Source organism: Leptonychotes weddellii, chromosome 8 (assembly GCF_054177405.1).
Source record: "Leptonychotes weddellii isolate Sample4059 chromosome 8, ASM5417740v2, whole genome shotgun sequence".
NCBI lineage: Eukaryota > Metazoa > Chordata > Mammalia > Carnivora > Phocidae > Leptonychotes > Leptonychotes weddellii.
Window position 1 is genome coordinate 25,321,217 of NC_138376.1, and position 12,127 is coordinate 25,333,343.

Here is a 12,127-nt window from a genome sequence, read left to right on the forward strand (position 1 = left end):
TGCTATTCCTCTACCTGGGCTACATACCTGAAAGGCCTGCTGGCTGATGGACACTAACTTGGCTGCTACTGCTTACGTGCTGGGCATGGCGAAGTGCTAGAGAGATGCACAGTACCCGGGGGACCTAAGGCCCTTGGAAATAATTTCCTCCCCTTTCTGGTCACTGAAGCCAGGAAGGGCAGATCTAATTATAACCCCAGGGTGAATTTCCCAAACATAATCAAACTCAGGGTCTCAGTTTTCTCATTTGCAAAAGGAAGACCCAGGGACCAAAAAGTGCACATCAGAGAGTCACTGTGGGGGCAAGCAGATACACAGGTGCTTGATGGCACAATAAAACTCACTGACACACATGAAAATAGGTTTTTTTTTTTTGGTGTGTGTGTGTGTGTGTGTGTGTTAATTTAATCATACAAATATTCATTTATACAGTAAGGAAAAACCTCCCCATCTTCATCTCCTCCCAGGCACCATGAGGCCCCACCACAAACACCCACCCAGCTTGCTTGCTACACACCACTGTCCAGGTGGAGGGGGCAGACACAGCTGCTCCAGCATTCACCCAAGGAAATGAAGGAAAGGCAAGGCAGGGTGGGGTGGGGGAATCAGCTTGCATTTCTGAGCCCTAGCAACCCCACCATCCTCTCCTGCTGGGGCTCCGACTGAATTTGGGGATCCCATCTTGGCCACCCTCAAGCCACACGAGCTGTCTTGGTGAGGTTCTATGATGAGCTTAAGGTTACAGCCAATCCTTACTGGGGGAGAGAAGGCTGTTTCTTGTAGAAAAATACCCCGAATTCAACTGCCTCCATGGCAAAAAGGAAAAAAAAAAAAAAAAGGGCATGCACGCGTACACACATCCACACACACCTCACTCCATGCACACGCTAGGTTCTTCCCAGGCCTGAGCCCCTCTGCCTCCCTCGCTGGGCTCAGGCCCCTAAGGGTGCCGTCTGCCTCCTCTCATGGGTGCCAGATACTGGTGGTCCTGCCTAGAGGCAGCCTGCCTTCTGGGGCTGAAAGGGCCACTTCTACCACCACACTAGGCAGGGGAGGAGAGGGGCTCTAGGCACTGCTCAGAACTCAAACCAGTGAGAGGAGACAGAATGAATGGGACTGGTACCCCCCTGGTCCTGGGGTAGCCGTGGAATCCCGACTCCTACCGCATGGCTTGGGACGGTCACCTTGCCTACAAGCAAGAGGAGGAGCAGGATGCCTCTGGCAGGACCAGACCCACTAATGGTGACATATGAAAGCCCCTGCTGAATAACGGCAGGCAGCCCCTCCTGGGAAATGGGGAAGGGGCACCAGATGTGGGGCAGATGAGGAGGCCAGGAAACCAGGCCATGTAAAGCCTCCCACGATCCTGCCAGCGGCAGCCAGAGATGTGCTGTTTGGAGGGCTGGGCATGTGTGGGCTCCAGGGTGGCAGTGTCCCAGGAGGTTGGCACCAACAGTAGTGGCAAGCTGGGCCCAACAGGGCTCTCAGACAAAAAGTCATGGTGAGCCCCTGGCTTGGGCCAGTGATGGACTGGGCACCCACCAGGACGCCCCTCTGCTCTGCTCAGGAATGGGGCACTCGAAAGCACTGCAAACGGCCACTCCTCTGTGAGCCTTAGGCTAGCCCCAGACCCAGCTGCCAAAGCTTCTCAGCAGGTTGGCTCCATCCTCCCCAAGCGCTTCTCCAGGAGACCAAAGGGTTTCCCGCCTTTTATTTTTGGGGAGGTGGGGATGTGAAGGAGGAATTTCATACAAGCTTTTCTCCCACAATCAAGCTTTAGAAAACAACAGTCTCAGAAGAGGACAAGGAGAAACAAAGAGCACACATTTCTGGAGCTCAGACACCCACACAGAGACAGACGGGCAGGCAGACCCTCACCCACACCCAGGCTCTATGACCCCTTGCAGCCGCTCATCACCTGGTCTCCTAGCTTGTCTCACACCCCCGAGGTGGGTGGGGATGCGGTTAATAGGCAGGTAACCCTGCAACCGCACCCTAGATCCACATCCCCGGCTATCAAACCAGCCAAGACTCAAGGGAAGGAGAGAGTGAGAAGAAAAGAGAAGAGGGACTTTGCATATTCTTGTATCTTTGGCAGACAGCTGTTCTAGCCTGGTTCAAGCTTCCCATGGAGAGGTCCACAGCTCAACCTGCTTGGAATCCACAGGACTCCAGTGGGGCCACATGCCCAAGTGGGCAGCCAGCCAAGTAGCCTCTGCTCTGGCTGGGTTGCCCCTCGCCCACCACCTCCCACTACTGCCCAAGCATCGTGCTCAGGGTGGGGGTGCTCTTGTTTCATCAAACTGTGGTCTCCAAAATCACACAATCAGTAACTGTGGCCCTTCCCCATGGCCAACTCCCTGCATGGGGCTGTATCTCCATACCTTAACAGCTCAGCCTCCGCGAACAGGCTGTGAAAATACCACAAAGGACAATGGGAGGGAAACACAAGGAAGGGAGTTGTGTCACAACAGAGAAGCCTGGACACCTTTCCACCTGCCTGCTGCACACTTTGCTGGTGAGCTGCACCAACACCCGTGTGTGTGCGTGCACGTGGCACACACACGTATGCAGCACAGAGGCACTCTTCCCAGAGTGAATGGGGAGCCGCTGTGTATGAAGAATCCAAAAGAGCAGTAAGCGTGATGGCATTTCTCTCTGCCAAGAGAAACATGGAAGAAAAGCAATTTGAGTTGTTATAAGTGTGTGAAGGACACCTCTCGGCCTTAGAAACTCCCATGTCGCCCGAGATCTGTCTTCAAGGCTTCCTCTGCTGGTCACACAGGGAAGTTTGGTCTTCAGAGAGGTTCTGATGGTAACAAGCCACAGGGGTTGACGGATACAAATGTCAAAGGTGTAAATCAACAGAAGATTAAAGAAAAAAGAAGAGGAAAAGGATGATAACTCATTGGCTGATGCCATTAAAAACAAATGGGGTCAGAGACTGCTGGAGTCGGGTGGCACAGGAGATGTCTTCCTGTGGCACGGACCCGCAGAGTCCCCAAACATGCCACGCCAGCTTGTAACCTGAATCGCTTCCAGAGCAAGCAGCTATTCTAGAAAGGGTACGTTATCCCTTACCTAAAGAAAAAAAAAAGTGGGGAAAGGGGGAAAAAATTAACATGTGCTCAAAACTACAACCTGTCTGTAGGCAAAATAATTTTTGTTTAAAAAGATGGCTTTTTTTCCCCCATTTGAAACTTTTTTTCCTTCCCGAGTGACCTAATGACTTGTTAGACTGACGCCTAATAAACAAAACCCAAGGCGGCTGCATGGGTTTCTTCTTAGTAGCCTCAACACCATTCCGCGATTCAGCATTCACACATGCATACTGAGTTTACTCAAAACTAGTCTGTTCTGCTTCTTCCTCTTCTTCCAGGATGGGGGGGCGGTCAGAGCCAGGGGTCCATGCGGTGTGGTCTGCAATCCAGAGGAACCCCCTGTCCTCCCCCCCACCCCAAAGTCAGGCCTTCTGTCTTTTGTTAATTTTTCTTCTTGCCGATGCCCGTTTAAGACTGGCCGAAGGGGTAAGGCCCGTGGAGCCCCTGGAAGAGAGTGAACAGAGTCAGTGATGGTAAACAAAGCAGGTACAACTTGACAATCAAACCAAGTCAAAGAATCTATGGTCCCCAGTGAGCCAGAGGGAAGCCCCACGGCACAGACAAAGCCTGAGGGTTGTCCTTGCCCTGCAAAACCTCAAGAGGCCAACTCTCAGCACTGCCAGTCGCTAAGTGTTCCCACTGTATCACGCCATCCGGAGAGAGGGGAGGCAGTGGAGGGCAGTAGTCTTCATCTTTCAACTGCTGCCTCAATCAGCGCCAACCTTCCTCCACCCAGGTCACAAAGCCTGCCTTCCTGCTGGACAACAAGGTCTCAATCTCTCTGCTAAAGATCCCTGTCCACCATTTTCTGCACCTTAACCTCAGATGTAGGCTACTTCTGGCTAATGACCCTTCTACCAACAACAAGACTGCAGCAGCAATGGCAACTGTCTACTGAGCACCTAGGTAATAGGCATGGTACTAGGAGCTTTGTATATATTGTCTTTAAACTTCAGCCTGTAGCCAGGTGAGGATTCCCACACTCAGTTAACTCTTGCCCATTTGACCGCAGAGACTAAAAGACCTGCTCCAAGTGACATGGGTAGGAAAAGGCAGAGCCAAGGTTCAAACCCAAGTCTGATTTTTTTTTTTCCTCCCACATTGCCTCTCCCCTGCCATGTGATAAGGTTTATTCTCAATTCCCAAGGTATTTTTGATGCTGCCTGTCTGGGTGGAAAAGGCTTCACAGTCTCACTTTTCCCTTATGTTCAGAATGATACACTAAGATGTGCCAACACCAAAATCAGTGGCATGAACTTGCTGGAGAATGACCTGTGCCTCCCTCCACCTTCCCACCCTCCTCCCAGAGTATGCTCCTTGGAAAGACCCAGTCAATGCCAAGACCTAGGAGGGCAAAAGTTAACTGGTGACCAGCCTCCCTGGAGTCCTACACCCTAAAGTGGCCTACAAGCAGCGGGGCTCTTGGACCAAAGGGACCAAATGGGTACCAAGAGCAGGTGCCTCAGCCATAATCACGACAAATGACCCGGAGGGCATTTCCTAATGCTTGACAACTACGTTAAGAATCCTGAATCCAGGCACAATTAGGAGTGAAAAGGCACAAGAATGAGTGAGATGCGGGGCGCCTGGGTGGCTCAGTTGTTAAGCAGCTGCCTTCGGCTCAGGTCGTGGTCCCAGGGTCCTGGGATCGAGCCCCGCATCAGGCTCCCTGCTCGGCGGAGAGCCTGCTTCTCCTTCTCCCTCTCTCTGCTGCTCTGCCTACTTGTGCTCTCTGTTAAACAAATAAATAAAAATCTTTAAAAAAAAAAAAAAGAGTGAGATGAAATTTTCCATTAGCTTGATGGGATGTGGGCAGTCAGAATTTGTCTTAAGAAAAAAAAAAAAAGACATTTCTTTGTGGAGGGAGAAACAGTGCTTGTTGCAGGGTCGCCAGTGATTAGAATCCTTTTCAGTATGACTTTGTTTTGCTTTCATCTCTCCAGCATCTAGCATGATGCCTGGCCCAACAGGTACCCAATAAACATCTGTTGAATTAATAACTAAAAGAGGAAAGGTGTTTCCCAGACTACTACCTGGAGTGTCAGACACCTTTGAGTCACAGGAATATTGGCCCTTCCAAAACCAAGTTTTACAACAGCTGCTTAGGGGCGCCTGAGTGGCTCAGTCGTTAAGCGTCTGCCTTCGGCTCAGGTCATGATCCCAGGGTCCTGGGATCGAGCCTTGCATCGGGCTCCCTGCTCTGTGGGAGGCCTGCTTCTCCCTCTCCCACTCCCCCTGCTTGTGCTCCCTCTCTCACTGTGTCTCTGTCAAATAAATAAACAAAATCTTTAAAAAAAATAAAAAAATAAAATAGCTGCTTGGCCTGGGGGACACAAGTGTCTGGGGGTCATGCCATCCATCTGGTCACAGCCTCCTAGGTCCCAGGTCCCAGGAGAGGCGGGGCTCTCTGGAGGTGGTCAGGCTAGAGATGCAAGACCCTTCCTGTTTCCACTGCAGTGGGATGTAGATGGAGAACTGGGAGGGGATCTGGGTTCTACTCCCAGCTTCGCACCAGCTCACCAAGTGACCTTGAGTGAGGTCCCTTCCCCTCAGAGGAGCTCAGGTTCCTCTCTAAATCTTCTCAGGATTTAAAGTTCTAGAAGTCAATACAGTGCCTGGCTCAGAAGGCTGAAAAACAGGACTCCAAGAAAGAATGCCCTTTGGTCATGCTTAGGCCAGAAGTCAAAGCTGCCAAGAAAAGGAAACATGAGATCAAAGTTCCTATAGTGTTTTCAGGGGAAGGCACTGAAATCGCTTTTGCTTTTTTTCCTCCCCCACATAAAGCCTCAAAAGACCAGAAGTATGTCTCTAGCTGCTTGGTGGTTATCACTGAACACAAAATCCCGACTGGGTGAATCTGGGGGAGGGGCAGGCCAACGTGGACGCAGCATCAACTACACGCCAGGTGCTGCTGCTGGGGCACTTTACCATATTCTCTGTAATTCTCACAAAGATCCACTGAGACAAGCCAAGATCTCCAAACTCAGAGAGGGAACCCACACAAGGGCACAGAAATGGTAAGAACAGTGGTGTTTAAAATGGCCACGTGTCTGCCAGCCCCCAAGCGAACTATGCCTCCAGCACACAAGCTGAGGCTGGGACCATCTCAGCAGCTATGTACCACCTGATTAACAAGGGTGGGCTGGGGGACCGAAGGGCTCTCAGTCTCCATCCTGCAGGGCCTGGTCGGAGGTCACACACACCAGAAGTAGCAAGTATGGAAGCTTAAAACAAGCTGCGCTTGGTACTTCCCAGCATTTGTTCATCTGGAACAATCCAAGGAAACAATAAAGGCCTAGAATTCCCACAAGAGTTGGAACCAATACAATGCTCAAAGGTCTCTGTGCAGGAAAAAAAATGCACAGACAGAAGAAAACCCGAAAAACAAACAGCATTTGTTTTCTATGAAATATTTTCCCCTAAATTTAACTGTTTTCCAGACCAAAGCTCCACACATTTCACATGGGCCTTTATAATGCAAGTAATAGCCTTTTGACTTATCTAGAATGCTTGGAGAAGGGAGTTTGTGACTTTGCCAAGGAGCTATTGCACATTTCCATTTTACAGATAAATAAAATGGTCCTATGCAACTGGCAGAGAGAGACACAAAGGCATGATGAGCATTTTCAGATTTCCACGTGAGTGCCCTGGCCCTCGGACATTCAGTGAGGTATGTAACTAGCTTAGATTATGGATTTGTTGACCCTCTAACTTAGTGGCTGAGGTTCTGTGCCTTTGGGGGAAAAACGCTACCTAAGTCCCTTTCACCCAGAGAATGGCATGTTGGAAGTTGTTGGTGTTTTTCTGGTGCAGAAAGGTGGCTTGGGAATAAACTCTCTTCCCACCCACCCCATCCCACCCCACCCAATTAACTATCATCACTTCGAGGAAGGGAGAGGGAGCCAATTCTATTTCAAAACCACTTTATCATCTAGACTCCCCACATGCAGGATTATAGGTATCACAAATGGATCACAGAACACAGGCAATGCAATACCAGTGGTGGAGGAAAAGCCTGGCAGAGATTCCAAGAACAGCTTGTCCAGGGCGTCCTATGGCAGGAGGCCAAGCAGGAAGTGTCTTTCCTAACAGTAGGATGGAGGTATATTGGAAATGGGAGGCCCATCCACACTTCAGGTTCCACTGGAGTTCCAATACCCAGTGTAACAGGTTCTGGTGGCTAATGTCTCTAACCCCAGACTAAAAGCAGGGTTTGGCAATAGAGATAGTGTCCATTCTCTTCTGGGGCCTAGGAACTCTTCAACCTCCATCCACAGGAAAAGCAAATGCCAAGTATTTTAACTAATTTGGCATCGCTTGACACCTCTCCTGTAACAGTTGTGCCTCTTCTAATAAGGAAAACAGGGATAGAGGCATCAGATGGTAGTTACCACAGAGCCCTGAATTAAACTGACTCAAGTGAAAACTGTGGCCATCGGATGATTGAAAAGCTCAGGAGTCTGATGCAGAAGGCTACGCTTCTCTCTGTGAGGAATCACTTCTCACCACCTAGGGACTGGCAGCAAGGCTGGATTTATCCATGCTAATAGAGGGTATGAATAATCAAACCCTGAAGAGAAGTCCTATATCTGACTCTAGGTCTAAAGGCCAGTTCCCCAGGGCCTACCTGAGTTGCATAGTTTCCAAGGCTTTCAAACGCTACATCTGGGACACCTGGGTGGCTTAGTCGGTTAAGCATCTGCCTTCAGCTTGGGTCATGATCCCAACTCGAACCTCGGATGGAGTCCCACATGAGGCTCCTTGCTCAGCGGGGAGCCTGCTTCTCCCTCTGCCTGTGCTTATGCTCTCTTTCTCTCTCTCTGACAAATAAATAAACAAAATCTTAAAAAAAAAAAAGGGCTACATCTGCTAGGGAACACGAAAGTGTTCCTGGCAAAGGAGAGATAGCCTTTCGGTCCACGGTGATTGAGGTGTCGCCTGTGTGCTCAGCCTTCCCCGTTTTTCACTCAACAGCTGTAGTAGTGGCGAGCCCTGGGACCTAAGTTCTACTTGGCTACAGGGCAGGTAAGCCCTCCTAGAGCACAGAAGTGCCATATCGAACAGCTAAGACAGAGGTGCCTCTCTGTTCCTTGGTGTCTGGGAAAAAGACCCTGGCCTCGAGCCAGCCGAATCATCACAGTAGTTGGGCCAGGTCCTGAACTGCACTTCCATGATGGAAAAATGACTGAGAGCCATAATTTGGCTAATATTCTCAAATATTTTTAAATATTTTTAAAGACATAAACATAAGCTCAGTCCCATTCACCACAATCTCTTTAAAAAAGACAATTTAAGATCCAGTAGTTGTGATTCTGTTCTCAAGCAAACCTAAAAATAATCTCTGATTTTTCACAAAATCACTGGGGACCCGCCAGTGATCTGGTTATCATTGATCTCATGTGAGTGTGCACCTGTAAAAGTTCTCCTAAAATTATGGCGAAATCAAAGTAACTTTTCCAAAACAGTACTAAAAATTGTCACTCAGAGAAAACACTAACTGCAAGCTAAAGTACTAAAAAGACTGGAGACTAGTTCGGTTTCAGCTAGCATATTTTTAAAAAGTTTCTTCATCAATTTCAACAGCAGGAAGTGCGGGGCTATCAGGAGAGCAAACTGCCCTTGGAGAGGGTGGAACCTGCTTCTGCCAATTCTTTATGCCTTGCATACAGTAAGCCTCAAGTATTAGTAACACGAATGAGGGAATGACAGTGAGCTACTCTGCCCTGGTGAGCCATCTGTTTTTTCACATTTAACATTCCAGGAGGAAAAAAGAAGGCTGAAAAGCCTCTTGAAACAAGAGTGTCTTACAAGGGCTTTTTGGGGTACGCTTTTTCTATCTGAAAGCTAGTTGTTTAGATAAAGCACAACATGGAGACTTTCACACACCTGTCTTTATTTTGCTTTTATTTGTGATTTAAAGAAAGAAAAAGGTTCACACACGTTAACACGAAGGAGCGTGCATGGCAGGGCTCTCCGGGTGCACACTGATGGCAGCATCAGGTTAACACCGCCGGGCCCTCCTCCTCCTCGCTTCCTGGGCCAGTCCTGGTCAGCGCTGCGTCTGTCTAGTGCTCCTTTCGCAGCACTAAGTTCACTGAATGCAGACAGAAGAATACAGGCTTTAGTACTAAGTTCTGTCCTGATCCTGTACCGCAAACACGGGCTGGTGGGGCCCTGCTCACATGGCTGGCTCGACTGCCCGAGCCCTCAACAGTCCTGTTAGTCTCTCACTAATCAGAAATAAAATCAAGTCTCTACTGGAGTCCCGGGGGGCAGGGCGAGGAGGGACGGTTTCAAGAAGATGCAAAAGGGACCCTTCCCCCCATGGCTGCTGCAGGCTCAAGGCGGCTTCCTACTGGAAGAGCAGGGCCACGTTAGCGGGACAGGAACTGCGGCAGACGCTTTCATACTGGTGTTCAAGCCACTTTCGTGGGACAGTCCTCCAAATTTCAAAGATACATTTGATGCACTGGCTGAGGATGAGTATGAGAACCAGCCAAAGGAAAGAAAAGAAGTCTTATTTTTATGCACAAGGGCCGATCATGGGGCAGGCTCCGTTCACAGTCTTCTTTCTGCCTGTGCCAAAACTGCTCAAAAGCTTGACTCAGTCATAAAGTGTGATGAATTTATTTTTTATTTTATTTTATTTTATTTTTTTTTAGATTTTATTTATTTGCGAGAGACAGAGAGCACGAGAGGGAGGAGGGTCAGAGGGAGAAGCAGACTCCCTGCCGAGCAGGGAGCCTGATGCGGGACTCGATCCCGGGACTCCAGGATCATGACCTGAGCCGAAGGCAGTCGCTTAACTGACTGAGCCACCCAGGCGCCCGAATTTATTTTTTAAAAAGCCCTGCAAAACCATTTTTTTATATGTACCTCTGTAATACAGTTTTTCTTTTGCTCCTGACTTCTACAGTCCTGCTGGGGACCTTGTCATTTATCCATCCATCCTCCCTCTACCCATCCATCCAATCCTTTATCATGCCACCCTCATTCTTCCTCCCTTCATCACCCATCTTTCCATCCTCCCTCCAGTCTTCCATCCACCCAGAGCTCCCCATGGCCAAAGGCAACTCCCAGAGCATTCACCTACCCGTGGCAAATCAAGAAAATCACCATAAAGAATAAAACTCAAACATCACTGTGAATGAAAACATATTATTTAAAGTTCTACAACAAAGAGATGAAGGATACTGCCTGGGTTGGACTTCCCCTTTCAGTAAAGACTTCAGAAAAAGTTATTTGCAATTCGGAATTCTAGCTCCCAAATCTCATGTAATAGGAAGTGTGCTAGAATCCAGGTATGAGGCTGGCACACACAGCTCTCTCGTGGTCATCGCCCGGGGTAGAGGAACCTCCTGAAGAAGAAAGACCTGGTAAGAGTCTCACTGGCGAGGTTACCCAAAAGGAGAGCAGCTCATCCAAGTTCCTAGCCCTGCCACCACTGGTGCCGGCTGTACCGTGGGGGTTCTGCTAAAGCACTCTGGGTGAGGCTGTTGCTCCCACTTCCTCTTAGAATTTCCATCCAAACTCCTGTAACCTTCCATCAATTACCCCTTATTTGCAAGCTACTGTGTTCTCTCTCCTCTCTTACAATTAATTCACAGAATCCCCCGCCCCCCAAACGTCTGGCTGATTGAGGTAGGAGAATAAATGGACTCTCCTTGGTCTTATGCAGCCATATTTGCTATCATCTCGCCACTACCCTGGCTCAAGAGTATTGTCACTCTGCTTCCTTGCACATTAAACATTGGCTCTCCTTTGCTTGGCTTTCAAAGGTCTTCCTTCAAAATTCGCTCCACCCTCTTTAAGTACACTGTAGGTAGGCTGGCCAGTGTTCCGTGAACACACCCTGCCTGTGGATGCCTCTGGGCCTTCCTACGTGGGGTTCCTCTTCCCTCCAATTTAGTTTGAGCCTATCATCTACCAAGGTACCACTGCCTTTTCCGTCCTCCAAATTCATATGAACACTTACTTAAAAGTCAACTGGAACTCAATATACTCCTTCTTTACTGGTTGTTAGTCTTTCCTATGAGCTAGTCACATGTATGTAATCAGACAGTAAATTCTTTGAAGATAAGGATTAGGATGGGTCGAGCACCTAGGAGGCCTCTCTTATTAACCCAGTAATATCAAAGCTATCTCTGTATAAAGCAAACAGTTTAAATTGGCCCTTGGGCAATGAAATCACAGCAAAAAGCCCAAGACCCTCAAGCCTTGCAAGTGGATGTGTCCACAGCTTTGGAAAAAGTCTCCCTTGCAGCTGAGCTCTAAGGAAGCCCATGTTTTCCCCCTGAGATCCAATAGCTCCCAGCTCGTAACCTCACATTTCGCACCTGTTCTGCTAGAACACAGTTACAGCGGACTTAGCTGAGACCAAGTTATTTGAAACCTGAGCATCTATACAAATTCTCACACTTCCGAATTTCATTTATCTGTTTGAACCTGTAATTTCACTAGTCCGACTTTCAGAACTTCCACCATAAATTAAAATGCGAAATTCAGAGCCTAGGAAAGAAAACGCACCCTTACAACCAAAATAAAATATTCTGGCAATCCTGGGAACACTGGTTGTGTTTCAGCTACAGGACTGCCCAGCGTCAGACCAGTCTAAAACAATGCTCAGAGCCCCAAAGCAAATAAAATGGAGCTGAACAGCTTTGAAGCTGTTGAGGTACAAAAGGGAGAGTTCCTGGAGATACTTCTTATTCTCAGACAGTAATGTTACAAACAACAAAAGACATTTTCTAAAGCTCATAGTGTTTGCTTAATTTATTTTTAAAACGCACACACGACCCATGCCAATGCAAACACCAGCAAGGCTGGGAGGACTTTCCTGGCTCCTCTGGGTTTTCAAAAGAGAGCCATGGTAATATCATTAAGCCACAGTTTCCTGACAATCCCCTTCTGGTACAGAACGTACTAATCGGCAAGCGAATGGGGCAGGTTCCTCCGTTCTGCATTGCTTCCTCCCTGGTCACAAATTCTTCTGGAGCTCTTAAAGATGAATGAGGACGTCTCTACAA

At 48.6% G+C, this 12,127-nt stretch overlaps 1 protein-coding gene across 10 annotated transcripts in view; it reads right to left on the reverse strand.

Moving 5' to 3' along the window:
• Nucleotides 1-380: 380 nt before the first annotated feature.
• LOC102751017 (protein ILRUN) overlaps nt 381-12,127 on the reverse strand; it is a 92,397-nt gene continuing 80,650 nt past the window's right edge. For 3 of the 10 annotated variants that reach the window (XM_081828028.1, XM_081828033.1, XM_081828026.1), the window contains one exon: nt 381-3,545. In XM_081828028.1, the coding sequence (XP_081684154.1) occupies nt 3,319-3,545 (227 nt within the window). In that variant the 3' untranslated portion in view covers nt 381-3,318. Of the gene's footprint in view, nt 3,546-8,988; nt 9,196-10,318; nt 10,460-12,127 lie in introns of those variants that run through there. The other 7 variants (XM_081828027.1, XM_081828034.1, XM_081828030.1 and 4 more) reach the window with 5 other exon arrangements.